The sequence below is a fragment of the Bombina bombina genome, chromosome 5, assembly GCF_027579735.1.
Source record: "Bombina bombina isolate aBomBom1 chromosome 5, aBomBom1.pri, whole genome shotgun sequence".
In the NCBI taxonomy this organism is placed as follows: domain Eukaryota; kingdom Metazoa; phylum Chordata; class Amphibia; order Anura; family Bombinatoridae; genus Bombina; species Bombina bombina.
The window spans coordinates 458,232,699-458,250,383 of NC_069503.1; the positions used below are offsets into that span (position 1 = coordinate 458,232,699).

Here is a 17,685-nt window from a genome sequence, read left to right on the forward strand (position 1 = left end):
GGAGGGAGCAAATCAGGTCACCTAAATGGAAGGCACCACGGTTTGCAAAACCTTTCTCCCAAAAATAGCCTCAGAAGAAGCAAAAGTATCAAACTTGTAAAATTTGGTAAAAGTGTGCAGTGAAGACCAAGTCGCTGCCCTACATATCTGATCAACAGAAGCCTCGTTCTTGAAGGCCCATGTGGAAGCCACAGCCCTAGTGGAATGAGCTGTGATTCTTTCGGGAGGCTGCCGTCCGGCAGTCTCGTAAGCCAATCTGATGATGCTTTTAATCCAAAAAGAGAGAGAGGTAGAAGTTGCTTTTTGACCTCTCCTTTTACCGGAATAAACAACAAACAAGGAAGATGTTTGTCTAAAATCCTTTGTAGCATCTAAATAGAATTTTAGAGCGCGAACAACATCCAAATTGTGCAACAAACGTTCCTTCTTTGAAACTGGTTTCGGACACAGAGAAGGTACGATAATCTCCTGGTTAATGTTTTTGTTAGAAACAACTTTTGGAAGAAAACCAGGTTTAGTACGTAAAACCACCTTATCTGCATGGAACACCAGATAAGGAGGAGAACACTGCAGAGCAGATAATTCTGAAACTCTTCTAGCAGAAGAAATTGCAACCAAAAACAAAACTTTCCAAGATAATAACTTAATATCAACGGAATGTAAGGGTTCAAACGGAACCCCCTGAAGAACTGAAAGAACTAAATTGAGACTCCAAGGAGGAGTCAAAGGTTTGTAAACAGGCTTAATTCTAACCAGAGCCTGAACAAAGGCTTGAACATCTGGCACAGCTGCCAGCTTTTTGTGAAGTAACACAGACAAGGCAGAAATCTGTCCCTTCAGGGAACTTGCAGATAATCCTTTTTCCAATCCTTCTTGAAGGAAGGATAGAATCTTAGGAATCTTAACCTTGTCCCAAGGGAATCCTTTAGATTCACACCAACAGATATATTTTTTCCAAATTTTGTGGTAAATCTTTCTAGTTACAGGCTTTCTGGCCTGAACAAGAGTATCGATAACAGAATCTGAGAACCCTCGCTTCGATAAGATCAAGCGTTCAATCTCCAAGCAGTCAGCTGGAGTGAAACCAGGTTCGGATGTTCGAACGGACCCTGAACAAGAAGGTCTCGTCTCAAAGGTAGCTTCCAAGGTGGAGCCGATGACATATTCACCAGATCTGCATACCAAGTCCTGCGTGGCCACGCAGGAGCTATCAAGATCACCGACGCCCTCTCCTGATAGATCCTGGCTACCAGCCTGGGGATGAGAGGAAACGGCGGGAACACATAAGCTAGTTTGAAGGTCCAAGGTGCTACTAGTGCATCCACTAGAGCCGCCTTGGGATCCCTGGATCTGGACCCGTAGCAAGGAACTTTGAAGTTCTGACGAGAGGCCATCAGATCCATGTCTGGAATGCCCCACAGCTGAGTGACTTGGGCAAAGATTTCCGAATGGAGTTCCCACTCCCCCGGATGTAATGTCTGACGACTCAGAAAATCCGCTTCCCAATTTTCCACTCCTGGGATGTGGATAGCGGACAGGTGGCAGGAGTGAGACTCCGCCCATAGAATGATTTTGGTCACTTCTTCCATCGCTAGGGAACTCCTTGTTCCCCCCTGATGGTTGATGTACGCAACAGTTGTCATGTTGTCTGAGTGAAACCGTATGAACTTGGCCCTCGCTAGCTGAGGCCAAGCCTTGAGAGCATTGAATATCGCTCTCAGTTCCAGAATATTTATCGGTAGAAGAGATTCTTCCCGAGACCAAAGACCCTGAGCTTTCAGGGATCCCCAGACCGCGCCCCAGCCCATCAGACTGGCGTCGGTCGTGACAATGACCCACTCTGGTCTGCGGAATGTCATCCCTCGTGACAGGTTGTCCAGGGACAGCCACCAACGGAGTGAGTCTCTGGTCCTCTGATTTACTTGTATCTTCGGAGACAAGTCTGTATAATCCCCATTCCACTGACTGAGCATGCACAGTTGTAATGGTCTTAGATGAATGCGCGCAAAAGGAACTATGTCCATTGCCGCTACCATCAACCCGATCACTTCCATGCACTGAGCTATGGAAGGAAGAGGAACGGAATGAAGTATCCGACAAGAGTCTAGAAGTTTTGTTTTTCTGGCCTCTGTCAGAAATATCCTCATTTCTAAGGAGTCTATTATTGTTCCCAAGAAGGGAACCCTTGTTGACGGAGATAGAGAACTCTTTTCCACGTTCACTTTCCATCCGTGAGATCTGAGAAAGGCCAGGACTATGTCCGTGTGAGCCTTTGCTTGAGGAAGGGACGACGCTTGAATCAGAATGTCGTCCAAGTAAGGTACTACAGCAATGCCCCTTGGTCTTAGCACAGCTAGAAGGGACCCTAGTACCTTTGTGAAAATCCTTGGAGCAGTGGCTAATCCGAAAGGAAGCGCCACGAACTGGTAATGCTTGTCCAGGAATGCGAACCTTAGGAACCGATGATGTTCCTTGTGGATAGGAATATGTAGATACGCATCCTTTAAATCCACCGTGGTCATGAATTGACCTTCCTGGATGGAAGGAAGAATAGTTCGAATGGTTTCCATCTTGAACGATGGAACCTTGAGAAACTTGTTTAAGATCTTGAGAACTAAGATTGGTCTGAACGTTCCCTCTTTTTTGGGAACTATGAACAGATTGGAGTAGAACCCCATCCCTTGTTCTCTTAATGGAACAGGATGAATCACTCCCATTTTTAACAGGTCTTCTACGCAATGTAAGAATGCCTGTCTTTTTATGTGGTCTGAAGACAACTGAGACCTGTGGAACCTCCCCCTTGGGGGAAGCCCCTTGAATTCCAGAAGATAACCTTGGGAGACTATTTCTAGCGCCCAAGGATCCAGAACATCTCTTGCCCAAGCCTGAGCGAAGAGAGAGAGTCTGCCCCCCACCAGATCCGGTCCCGGATCGGGGGCCAACATTTCATGCTGTCTTGGTAGCAGTGGCAGGTTTCTTGGCCTGCTTTCCCTTGTTCCAGCCTTGCATTGGTCTCCAAGCTGGCTTGGCTTGAGAAGTATTACCCTCTTGCTTAGAGGACGTAGCACTTTGGGCTGGTCCGTTTCTACGAAAGGGACGAAAATTAGGTTTATTTTTTGCCTTGAAAGGCCGATCCTGAGGAAGGGCGTGGCCCTTACCCCCAGTGATATCAGAGATAATCTCTTTCAAGTCAGGGCCAAACAGCGTTTTCCCCTTGAAAGGAATGTTAAGTAGCTTGTTCTTGGAAGACGCATCAGCCGACCAAGATTTCAACCAAAGCGCTCTGCGCGCCACAATAGCAAACCCAGAATTCTTAGCCGCTAACCTAGCCAATTGCAAAGTGGCGTCTAGGGTAAAAGAATTAGCCAATTTGAGAGCATTGATTCTGTCTATAATCTCCTCATAAGGAGGAGAATCACTATCGACCGCCTTTATCAGCTCATCGAACCAGAAACATGCGGCTGTAGCGACAGGGACAACGCATGAAATTGGTTGTAGAAGGTAACCCTGCTGAACAAACATCTTTTTAAGCAAACCTTCTAATTTTTTATCCATAGGATCTTTGAAAGCACAACTATCCTCTATGGGTATAGTGGTGCGTTTGTTTAAAGTGGAAACCGCTCCCTCGACCTTGGGGACTGTCTGCCATAAGTCCTTTCTGGGGTCGACCATAGGAAACAATTTTTTAAATATGGGGGGAGGGACGAAAGGAATACCGGGCCTTTCCCATTCTTTATTAACAATGTCCGCCACCCGCTTGGGTATAGGAAAAGCTTCTGGGAGCCCCGGCACCTCTAGGAACTTGTCCATTTTACATAGTTTCTCTGGGATGACCAACTTGTCACAATCATCCAGAGTGGATAATACCTCCTTAAGCAGAATGCGGAGATGTTCCAACTTAAATTTAAATGTAATCACATCAGGTTCAGCTTGTTGAGAAATGTTCCCTGAATCAGTAATTTCTCCCTCAGACAAAACCTCCCTGGCCCCATCAGACTGGGTTAGGGGCCCTTCAGAAACATTATTATCAGCGTCGTCATGCTCTTCAGTATCTAAAACAGAGCAGTCGCGCTTACGCTGATAAGTGTTCATTTTGGCTAAAATGTTTTTGACAGAATTATCCATTACAGCCGTTAATTGTTGCATAGTAAGGAGTATTGGCGCGCTAGATGTACTAGGGGCCTCCTGAGTGGGCAAGACTCGTGTAGACGAAGGAGGGAATGATGCAGTACCATGCTTACTCCCCTCACTTGAGGAATCATCTTGGGCATCATTGTCACATAAATCACATTTATTTAAATGAATAGGAATTCTGGCTTCCCCACATTCAGAACACAGTCTATCTGGTAGTTCAGACATGTTAAACAGGCATAAACTTGATAACAAAGTACAAAAAACGTTTTAAAATAAAACCGTTACTGTCACTTTAAATTTTAAACTGAACACACTTTATTACTGCAATTGCGAAAAAACATGAAGGAATTGTTCAAAATTCACCAAATTTTCACCACAGTGTCTTAAAGCCTTAAAAGTATTGCACACCAAATTTGGAAGCTTTAACCCTTAAAATAACGGAACCGGAGCCGTTTTGAACTTTAACCCCTTTACAGTCCCTGGTATCTGCTTTGCTGAGACCCAACCAAGCCCAAAGGGGAATACGATACCAAATGACGCCTTCAGAAAGTCTTTCTAAGTATCAGAGCTCCTCTCACATGCGACTGCATGCCATGTCTCTCAAAAACAAGTGCGCAACACCGGCGCGAAAATGAGGCTCTGCCTATGCTTTGGGAAAGTCCCTAAAGAATAAGGTGTCTAAAACAGTGCCTGCCGATATTATTATAGCAAAATACCCAAATAAAATGATTCCTCAAGGCTAAATATGTGTTAATAATGAATCGATTTAGCCCAAAAAAAGTCTACAGTCTTAATAAGCCCTTGTGAAGCCCTTATTTACGATCGTAATAAACATGGCTTACCGGATCCCATAGGGAAAATGACAGCTTCCAGCATTACATCGTCTTGTTAGAATGTGTCATACCTCAAGCAGCAAGAGACTGCTCACTGTTCCCCCAACTGAAGTTAATTGCTCTCAACAGTCCTGTGTGGAACAGCCATGGATTTTAGTGACGGTTGCTAAAATCATTTTCCTCATACAAACAGAAATCTTCATCTCTTTTCTGTTTCTGAGTAAATAGTACATACCAGCACTATTTCAAAATAACAAACTCTTGATTGAATAATAAAAACTACAGTTAAACACTAAAAAACTCTAAGCCATCTCCGTGGAGATGTTGCCTGTACAACGGCAAAGAGAATGACTGGGGTAGGCGGAGCCTAGGAGGGATCATGTGACCAGCTTTGCTGGGCTCTTTGCCATTTCCTGTTGGGGAAGAGAATATCCCACAAGTAAGGATGACGCCGTGGACCGGACACACCTATGTTGGAGAAACTCCCTTTTTTAAAGCATGTTTGTGTTTTTGCACTTTCAGGTCTCTTTAAGGAATATAAAACAGCAGTGCAATTAATATTTATTACTTTGCCCTTTTTTCTGTGCTTATTTCACTCCCTAGTTTGAAATGCCCACATCATACTTGTGAACAGTGAAAGGTAACTGACCCTGCAGCAGGGTCCCACACAGTGACTGCTTACACAAGAGCAAAAGCTTATTTATATATAATTTCTCAACTGCTGTTGATTTGCAAAACCATGCAAATTCTGCTAAAAAAAAAAAAAAAAAAGGTTAAATTACTAATGATATATGCAGCCAGGGACATACTAACGATATAGGCAGGCAGGGGCGTACTAAAGATATCTGCAGGGGCGTATTAAAGATATCTGCAGGGGCGTACTAAAGATATCTGCAGGGGCATACTAATGATATATGCAGGCAGGGGTGTACTAATGATATATGCAGGAGTGTACTAATGATATATGCAGGGGCGTACTAAAGATATCTGCAGGGGCGTACTAAAGATATCTGCAGAGGCGTACTAAAGATATCTGCGGGGGCGTACTAAAGATATCTGCGGGGGCGTACTAAAGATATCTGCAGGGGCATACTAATGATATATGCAGGCAGGGGTGTACTAATGATATATGCAGGAGTGTACTAATGATATATGCAGGGGCGTACTAAAGATATCTGCAGGGGCGTACTAAAGATATCTGCAGAGGCGTACTAAAGATATCTGCAGGGGCGTACTAAAGATATCTGCGGGGGCGTACTAAAGATATCTGCAGGGGCATACTAAAGATATCTGCGGGGGCATAATAAAGATATATGCATGGACGTACTAATGATATATGCATGGACGTACTAATGATATATGCAGGCAGGGGTGTACTAATGATATATGCAGGAGTGTACTAATGATATATGCAGGGGCATACTAATAATATATGCAGGGGCGTACTAATATATGCAGACAGGAACGTACTAATGCTATATGTAGGGGTGTACTAATGATATATACAGGCAGGGCCGTACCAATGATATATGCAGGCAGGGGCATACCAATGATATATGCAGGCAGGGGCATACCAATGATATATGCAGGCAGGGGCATACCAATGATATATGCAGGCAGGGGCATATCAATGATATATGCAGGCAGGGGCATACCAATGATATATGCAGGCAGGGGCATACCAATGATATATGCAGGCAGGGGCATACCAATGATATATGCAGGCAGGAACATACCAATGATATATGCAGGCAGGAACATACCAATGATATATGCAGGCAGGAACATACCAATGATATATTCAGGAAGGGGCATACCAATGATATATGCAGGCAGGGGCATACCAATGATATATGCAGGCAGGGGCATACCAATGATATATGCAGGCAGGGGGGATACCAATGCTATATGCAGGCAAGGGCATACTAATGATATATGCAGGCATGGGCATACTAATGATATATTCAGGGAGTGGCATACTATTGATATATGCAGGCAGGGGCATACCAATGATATATGCAGGCAGGGGCATACCAATGATATATGCAGGTAGGGGCATACCAATGATATATGCAGGCAGGGGCATACCAATGATATATGCAGGCAGGGGCATACCAATGATATATGCAGGCAGGGGCATACCAATGATATATGCAGGCAGGGGCATACCAATGATATATGCAGGCAGGAACATACCAATGATATATGCAGGCAGGAACATACCAATGATATATTCAGGAAGGGGCATACCAATGATATATGCAGGCAGGGGCATACCAATGATATATGCAGGCAGGGGCATACCAATGATATATGCAGGCAGGGGGGATACCAATGCTATATGCAGGCAAGGGCATACTAATGATATATGCAGGCAAGGGCATACTAATGATATATGCAGGCAAGGGCATACTAATGATATATTCAGGGAGTGGCATACTATTGATATATGCAGGAAGGGGCATACTAATGATATATGCAGGCAGGGGTGTACTAATGATATATGCAGGCAGGGGTGTACTAATCATATATGCAGGCAGGGGTGTACTAATGATATATGCAGGGGCGTACTAATTATATATGCAGGGGCGTACTAATTATATATGCAGGGGGTATTAACTATATATATGCAGCTGTGTACTAATGATATAAGCAGGGACATACTACTAATATATGCAGTGGTGTACTAATGATATCTGCAGGGGCATACTAATGATATATGCAGGGGGGGTATTAATGATATATGCAGGGGCATACTAACTATATATATGCAGCTGTGACTAATGATATAAGCAGGGACATACTAATGGTATATGCAGGGGCGTACTAATGATATATGCCAGAAGGTTGTACTACTTATATATGCAGGGGTGGGAATAAACAAAAGAAAAAGTTGGTACCCAGCACTCACATAATACCATAGGATAGCGATGATACCTGAAACCGGGTCAGTGTCAGAGACTGGTAGTGTTATAAAACGTAACTTTTACTATTATCAAAGTAAAATTGGTAAGGTGTACCAAAGGTGTACTACATAGAATTGTGTAAAAACATACATTTAAAACTTAGAGTAAAAAAGAGGATAAGGACTGTTTATGTGAGACACAGGAACAGAATTATCTTCCGGGATAACAATTGGCCAAACAGTTCAGTTCAAAACTCGCACAAATGCACGGATTGCACTAAAACTATCTACAAAAGGGGATTGACCCAAACAACGTTATCTATAATGTGCAATACTGGCATAGGGAGAAAGAGCAGAGCTGTATGACTGTTTACTATATAAAGGAGGCAAGTGCCTACAATTATCAATTACACATTCCCAGGGAGATACACAAATAAAGGTCTCACACGCACAGACAATGCCTGATGCGCATTTCGCCGCTAGCACGGCTTTCTCAGAGGCTAACCTCTGAGTGCTGGGTACTGTCAACTTTTTCTTTTGTTTATTCCTATACTCAACAAACAGTCAGCACCCCCCTTCCCTGTATACATTTCCAGTTTAGTTAACTGGTTTTAGAAAGATAATGTACTCATACTAATTAATACATATTACATTTGAAGGGGCCTTGTATTAGTAATATAACACCGTCTCACTATATTTCTACTATATGCAGGGGTGTACTAACGATATATGCAGGCAGGGGCGTACTTATGATATAGTGATATAAGCAGGGGTGTGGTTGCATAGGCTCTGGGAAATCAGATGCCCCTCCAACTATCTATTTTTGCCTCACACATTTCGCAGAAATAGAGAATATTTATGGATGGGGCAGCCATGCACTATAGCCAGAGAAGCAGGGATCACTGAGTTGTAGTACAATCAATACATAAGTAAAACATTTTTGATAGTTTAGCAGTGGGAAGGAACCACAACCTACTGTTCTAGACAACGCTAAAACAAGGAGACAAGTTACAGAAAAATAATATAACATAAAAAAAATAAACTTCCCTTCTTGTTTGAACGCAGTGTGCTCCGGCGCTTCTCGAACAAATGGCGGTGCTGTTCTCTCCTGGCCCCAAGTGCCTCAAAAGGAAAACATAGTGCAATACAGCAAATTTTCAAAAAGGTGCACTAAATGGAATGTGCTCACAGGAATATGTAAGTAAAAAACTTGTTTATTCAAAGATAGTGGGAATCTTGTTACATCAAAAACAGAATCCAGTTTAATAAAAACATATGGTTTAAAAGCTTTTGTTGTAAATTAAAATTTGAACGGTTTCGGTGGATAACCACCTTTCTCAAGAGCAGTTTAAAATAAATGAAAGCAAGCTCCTGCCATTTCCTGTGACATTATATACGTTAAAATCTGTCCGCCTACCATACCCCAAATAGGCAACACCTGTGTGGGTGATGGTTTACAATTCAGCAGACCTTTCTACCATACATGTCAGAGAAGACCTTAAAGGGACATTATACACGTTTTTTCTTTCCATAAATGTTTTGTAGATGATATATTTATAAAGCCCAAAAAGTTTTTTGTTTTGTTTTTTTAAATGTATAGTTTTGCTTATTTTTAAATAACATTGCTCTAATTTTCAGACTCCTAACCAAGCCCCAAAGTTTTAGGAGAATACCAACGTATACCTACTCCAGCTTTCTCCTGTTTGTGTAAAGGGTCTTTTTATATGCAAAGGAGGTGGGGGGGGGGGGGAGTGTCTGATATAAAAAATTAATTATTTGCTTGCCAAAACATTTGTTAAAAAAGTAAACATTTGATTAGCATATTTATACTTATATCTATTGATTTATATGCATTAATATTAGCATTGCTTAGCATCACTTTAATATTCAATGTACAATTGAATCAAACCCTTATTTTGTTTCAGTGTTAATAATTCGGTTAAATTAAATTGTATTTTAGTTTCCCCAAGATGTATGTTTAACAGGCTATCAAATTCCCAACAAATAACCATTTCAAGATTTTTTTATTTTTTTTTAAACTTGAGCCAATCCAGTATGTCAATGTTTTCCTTTAGAGGCACTTGGGGCCAGGAGGTAAAGACAGGTTGAAATCTTCAAAAGATTCTCACTGTGTCTCCTGAGGGAGAACAGCGCCGCCATTTGTTTAACAATTCTGCTCTAGACACAGCTAGTTGCCTAGGCTAAAATAGGCCATTGGTTATATGCTATGCACATGCATAAATGATCCTTTTTAGTGTGAATGAAGATAATACTGTAAGATATATAGTGAAAACATACTAAACAATAACACACAGCAAATGCTTCCATCGGAACAGTCAAAAACAGAAAACATATATATAAATATATATATATATATATATATATATATTAAAAACACACTCAAAAAGCACAATGTATCGTCATTGCAGACGGAAGGTTGAACCTGTGTTCACAAATAATAAACCTGTCTGCTTGCAATCACCACTTGTGATGCTGCATTGCACAAAGCAAGTTAACATTGCACAAGAGGTTTCTTGGACAATGCCGTCCCCTACTCCTGTGCAACCAATTACGCAAGAGCAGGTCATGTCAATCACCCTGAACGAGCAAGCATGAGAGTGATTTATCTGGCCATCTCTAAGGTGGCAGAGATGCAAAAGAAGCAGTTTAATTTAGGGATGCACCAAAATGAAAATTCTGGACCGAAAAGGATACCGAAAATTCAGGATGCCCCTGGCCAAAAACCAAAACCGAAAATGACTTTTTTTCTTTTTTAACTACAGTGTGTGTGTGTGTGTGTGTAGATGAGAGAGCTTGTAGATGGGAAAGCTCCAAAAAATGGACGTGATCTGCAGTGAAACTGGTGGAGCTCTACAAGGGAGAGTGTGGTTATAGCCAGACAACAATACGAGGTGGACATGTTGTGTTTTAGTTATCCGTGTGATGGGCGTGGCTGCACCTGATCGTCTCTCATCGTATCTCCACCTAGTTCCAGGTTCGGGTCTCACACTGACCCATCAGATTATGCATATGTGGAGGCCTATTTATTAAAGGTCTTGCGGACCTGATCCGACAGTGCGGATCAGGTCCGCAAGACCTCGCTGAATGCGGAGAGCAATATGCTCTCCGTATTTAGCATTGCACCAGCAGCTCACAAGAGCTGCTGGTGCAACACCGCCCCCTGCAGATTCGCGGCCAATGGGCTGCCAGCAGGGAGGTGTCAATCAACCCGATCGTACTCAGAGCAGGCGGACAGGGTTAAGTAGCAGCGGTCTTTAGACCGCTGCTTTATAACTGCTGTTTCTGGCGAAACTCGTCAGAAACACGGGCCCACAAGCTCCATACGGAGCTTGATAAATGGGCCTTATAGTGTGCACGCATATTTGCCTCAGGCGAATAGAATGTCTACGCACATGAGGCTGATGTATGAGCACTGTATATAAGGCTTATACATATTCACTGTGTGTGCTTAGGGCTGTGTCTGATAATATCAAGTGTTTATAAACATGTTACTTATCTTCCTTTGAATACTGTATTCAGAACTTTGGTTTCCTTCTAAAAAAAAAGGGCACTGGTGTTTAAAAGATCATCATGACATGGTACTTATGTGTGTGCTCTGTGTACCAGTGCTGTGCTGCTCACCTTATGCTAAGGATAGACATGTAACTCAATAGAACAGTGGAGGGCTGTACATTTTTAGCCATTTTGGTCCTCTTTGGGCCGAAATTGCAATTGCACATTTTCGGCGGCCCAAATTTTGGTGCATCGCTAGTATTATTCTTTATTTAGTTCTGTGTAACAGAATCAGATTTAACAGTTTTGTTTTTTTAATAATTATCCAAATAAAGTATAGTCCTAGAAAACTATTATTATATGCAAAACAGTAAGTCAAGTAATGAACTCAAACAGCGGCTCTAGGCTGGCATCAAATTTAAAATATGCTACACAATAATTTTACTGAAAATAAAAAGCAAAAAAAACGAAAACCGAAATAACCAAAAATGCCATTTCTGGTCGAAACGTTTCTGCGGCCGAAATTTCGGTGCATCCCTAGTTTAATTAATATGTGGCTACAAGCTTACTCATGCAAACCTGCACCACATATAGCCTTTAAAAGCTGTGATTGCAGTTTCATAAATTTAACCCAAAGCGTCAAATACAAGTACAGTTCCCAACAAGCACAGTGTATATCCCACAAATGTGATCAATAAGGAAAGAATATTTGTTTATGAACCTTATAACTCTTTCCAAAGTATTGCTACTCAGGACAATCTATAGCACCTTTATTCTTTCACCAGACCTGCATGTAAAAACTAAACAGGTTTACAGGTTAGAAATATAACTGATATAATGGATTAGCTTTGCCTACAAAAGTCATTTTCTGACAACCTGGTATTAACATTAAAGGGACATTAAACACTTTGAGATGCTAATATAAAATGATACACTTTATATATTTATAAAAAGCTCAGCAATATAATTTCATTATTTATTTTGTCCGCTTTTCCTGTAGTTCCATTCTGAAACTGTGAGCTTTTCAGCTTCTGTTAGAAATGGAAGTGCAAGACCCTGTTATATTTCACACAGTCATTGGCTGCACACTCTAGTGACCTATGTATAACTGTCCATCATTGGCCACAGCAGAGAGGGTAACCTAAGTTACAACATGGCAGCTCCCATTGTTTTTATAGACACATAGGGGTATATTTATCAAGCTCCGTATGGAGCTTGATGCCCTTTGTTTCCGGCGAGCCTTCTAAAGGCCGCTGCTCCATAACCTGTCCGCCTGCTCTGAGGTGGCGGACAGAAATCAACCTGATCGAATACGATCTGGTTGATTGACACCCCCTGCTAGCGGCCAATTGGCCGCAAATCTGCAGAGGGTGGTATTGCACCAGCAGTTCACCAGAACTGCTGGTGCAATGATAAATGCCGAGAGCGTATGCTGTCGGCATTTATCGATGTGCAGCGGACATGATCCACAATATCGGATCATGTCCGCTCGCACATTAATAAATAGGCCCCTAAAACTTTACACTTATTTTGTCAATATTTAACAGCTAATGAAACTTTAAAGAATACATCTACATGTTACTCTCAGACTAATCTTTTCTTTAAATGCATTATTCTATCTAGCATTTAGTGTTTAAAGGGACAGTCAACACTAAAATTGTTATTGTTTAAAAAGATAGATAACGCCTTTACGACCCATTCCCCAGCTTTGCACAACCAAACATTGTTATATTAATATACTTTATAACATTTAAATCTCTAAATTTCCGCCTGTTTCTAAGCCACTACAGACAGCCTCTTATCACATGCTTATTTATTAGCTTTCACAACAGGAGAGTACTAGTCCACGTGGGCCATATAGATAACATTGTGCTCAGGCCCATGGAGTTATTTAAGAGTCAGCACAACAACTAATTGGTTAAAATGCAAGTCAATAGATAATAAATAAAAAGTCATGTGATCAAGAGGCTGTCAGAAGATGCTTATATACAAGGTAATCACAGAGGTAAAAAGTATATTCAATTAAATGTGTTGGTTATGCAAACCTTGGGAATGGGTAATAAAGGGATTATCTATCTTTCAAGCAATAAAAAATTATATTGTAGACTGTCCCTTTAATGACCCTTTAAATACAAAAAGTGAGATATTGAATGGTCTTCATATATTATTCTTTATAAAATATTTAACACATAACATATGCTTTAATTGGGGCAAAGAAACAAGCAGAAAACATGGCATGTGCCAAAAGTATTTTGATTGAAAAAAAAAACCAAAAAAAAAAAAACAGTATTGATAATTTTGATCTGCACACGTGCCAAGTCTAGGGGAATAATAAATTACTGCTACAACAATAATTGGTTAAAATAGACAAAAACAAGCTGCTATAACATATCAAGATAAGCCAGCAACATTTAAAGAGACGTCTTCCTTCCGTTTCTTTTAATTTTATAAACACTGTTAGAACATTTATTGCTTCTTAGTTGATAGTCTTGTAATATGTTTATTCTAATCTCTGTCCAGTGGGAGCACACAGACAGGAAAGAGCATGAAAATGGACATCAGCATCTTACTAGGGGTTTCATGTATTGCTTAAAGAGACATTAAGCACTTTCAGATTGTGATATATAAAATGTTTATGTGTAGTAAAAAAACATTTCGTAATAAACTTTCATTATTTATTGATGGCTTTCAAATTCCCAAGATAAAGTAATGAGTGCCACTCTAGGTCTCATTTATCTACTTCCTTCTGCTGAGGACTCTTAAAGGGACACTGAACCCAAATTTTTTCTTTAGGGATTCAGCTAGAGCATGCAATTTTAAGCAACTTTCTAATTTACTCCTATTATCAATTTTTCTTCTTTATTTTGCTATCTTTAATTGAAAAAGAAGGCATCTAAGCTTTTTTTGATTAATAACTCTGAACAGCAATTATTTTATTGGTGGATGAATTTATCCACCAATCAGCAAGAACAACCCAGGTTGTTCACCAAAAATAGGCCGGCATCTAAACTTACATTCTTGCATTTCAAATAAAGATACCAAGAGAATGAATACAAATTGATAATAGGAGTAAATTAGAAAGTTGCTTAAAATGTCATGCTCTATCTAAATCACGAAAGAAATAATTTGGGTTCAGTGTCCCTTTAAAGGCAGATAATATACATGAACAATTGTATCGTATACAGCAATATTAAAGGGACTATAAACCCAGATAAACAAAACTACTTTAACTTAGGTTTAGTCCTCACAGCCATTAAATGGAAACAGAGGTTTCAAAATGGTGGTGCCCATTATTTTATAGACGCGGAAAATTTACATTTATTACTTTATTAGTCAACTAATATAGCTTTAAAAAAACATATACATTATTTTCAGGCTAATTTACATTTTACTTACTGTTTAATGTCCCTTTAATAAACATACACTGGACAGTGCTCTCCCTGATCTGACGAGACTAATGCAAGAACAGCATCATTTTTAAAAATTTTTTTTTTACTTTTTATTGGTGATCCAATTCAGGGTACAGGAAAAAAGACGGGATATTAACACAATATTTACATACTTTGGGAATAAGATACAAGTAGGCCACAAGGCACAAATAAGAAAAAACCAACAATATTCATAGTTTTATATCTTAATAATCGACATAGAATTTTTTTTTTTACCCCTAAATGGATACCATTTTCTAACAAGCAAAAAAACAGAAGAGAAAAAAAAGGAGAAAAAACAAAAAAAAAACACCACCCCAACTCTCCCACGCCCTGTCACATCTCTCTAAAGTTAGCAACCCACATAGGAGGAAATTCATTCAAAAGTACCAGATCCGCAAAACACTTGGAGCTGAGGAAAGGGGTGAGAACAGCATAATTTATATTACGTTTACAGTATACATTATCCCTCTTTATAAGATTTTAAATTTCAGCTCCTTGTTAATAACTGTACAGAAATGATCATTCTAGTAGAAGCAATTTACATTATATGAAAAATAAAAAAATAAAGTGTATTGGTTTTTGTGAGTAGTTGCAAATAAATAAACCGTTTATAGACTGACCTTCACCATCCGTACATGTATTTTCATAAGAATCCCAACGTATCAAAGGATCAGATGTATTGTAGTCAATTATCACTCCCTGGTTATTCTGATAGTTCCCAGCGCCTAAACAATTAAAATTTGAAGTTAGCCATATTACAAAATGAAATAGCGCAAGACTGCAGAACGAAATAGCGCATTTGTAAAGCGCCATAAAATGCAAATTTTTCTTTTAAGATTCAGATAGAGTACAATTAAAAAATACATTTCCAGTTTACTGCTGTTGTAATAAATTTGTTTTCTTGGTACATACACTTCTAATCATATTTACATAGGCTTTTCAACAAAGCAAGGTTTTAAACACAGAATTTAGAAAGTTTTTTTGCAATCATTGCTTTTACCATAATCATCTGACAAAGAGCCAGAATTTTCTCTTTATTTACAGTCTTGACATCTTTATTTCCACACAAAGACTCACAAGTTCAGCAATTCAGGCTAATCAGAAGATCTAGGACAGCACTTCTATAATAAAAAGATTCTCTTGGGACTTACTCCGATAAAAATGTCATGTTTCAGGTTCAACAACCTTTTTTTCTTGGGACAAGTCCCACAATAAGGCAATGATGATTATTTTTATAGGAAGGCTATTACAGATCATATGTGTGATTATGTAAATAGATTATGCAGTAATACATTGTTACACACTGCTTATTAAAGTGGTATTAATAAAATAAGCAAATTTGAGTATTTTATTACTGCGGCATAATATCTATTTAAGCTTATTATTACTGTAGACCAATAATAAAAACACTTCATACTTCATTACATGTCTTAATCCTTTCCAGCTCTTATGCCCCAAAAATATACCACTGGTATTGCATTTTTAAATAATAAAGATAAAATTAATATTCCATTCATATAACGGCAATGACGTTTCTTCAATATATATCAAATAAGTTAAAAGGGACATTGAATACTTTGAGATGGTAATATAAAATGATAAATTATGTATGTGTATATACAATGCCTTGCAAAAGTATTCACCCCCCTTGTCGTTTTTCGTGTTTTGTTGCCTCACAACCTGGAATTAACATGGATTGTTTGAGGATTTGCATCATTTAAATTTACAGAACATGCCCACAACTTTGAAGATGTTTTTTTTTATTTATTGTGAAGCAAACAACAAATAGGACAAAATAACAGAAAAAGTCAATGTGCATAACTATTCACCCCCCTAAAGTCAATACTTTGTAGAGCCACCTTTTGGAGCAATCACACCTCCAAGTCGCTTTGGATAAGTCTCTATGAGCTTGCCACTTCTTACCACTGGGATTTTTGCCCATTACTCCTTGCAAAACTGCTCCAGCTCCTTCAAGTTGGATGGTTTGCGCTTGTGGACAGCAATCTTTAAAGGGCTACTAAACCCCAAATTTTTCTTTCATGATTCAGATAGAGAATATGATTTTAAACAACATTCCAATTTACTTTTATTATCTAATTTGCTGCAATCTTTAGATATCCTTTGTTAAAGAAATAGCAATGCACATTGGTGAGCCAATCACATGAGGCATCTATGTGCAGCCACCAATCAGAAGCTACTGAGCCTATCTAGATATGCTTTTCAGGAAAGAATAGCAAGAGAATTAAGCAAATTAGATAATAGAAGTACATTAGAAAGTTGTTTAAAATGGTATTCTCTATCTGAATAACGAAAGAAAAAAATTGGGTTTAATGTCCCTTTAAGTCTGACCACAGATTTTCTATTGGATTGAGGTCTGGGCTTTGACTAGGCCATTCCAACACATTTACATGTTTCCCCTTAAACCACTCAAGTGTTGCTTTAGCAGTGTGTTTGGGGTCATTGTCCTGCTGGAAGATGAACCTCCGTCCTAGCCTGAAATCACGCACAGAGTGGTACAGGTTTTGCTCAAGAATATCCCTGTATTTAGCACCATCCATCTTTCCCTCAACTCTGACCAGTTTCCCAGTCCCGGCTGCTGAAAACATCCCCACAGCATGATGCTGCCACCACCATGTTTCACTGTGGGGATGGTGTTCTTTGGGTGATTTGATGTGTTGGGTTTGCGCCAGACATAGTGTTTTCTTTGATGGCCGAAAAGTTCAATTTTAGTCTCATCAGACCAGAGCACTTTCCTCCATACATTTTGGGAGTCTCCCACATGCCTTTTCACAAACTCAAAACGTGCCATTTTGTTTTTTGCTGAAAGTAATAGCATTCTTATGGCCCTTCTGCCATAAAGCCCAACTCT

At 39.7% G+C, this 17,685-nt stretch overlaps 1 protein-coding gene across 1 annotated transcript in view; it reads right to left on the reverse strand.

Annotated features, from left to right (window-relative positions):
• TNS3 (tensin 3) overlaps positions 1-17,685 on the reverse strand; it is a 588,043-nt gene that overhangs the window by 217,348 nt on the left and 353,010 nt on the right. The window contains exon 17 of the mRNA XM_053714333.1: positions 15,437-15,541. Coding sequence (XP_053570308.1) covers positions 15,437-15,541 — 105 coding nt within the window. The remainder of the gene's footprint in view (positions 1-15,436; positions 15,542-17,685) is intronic.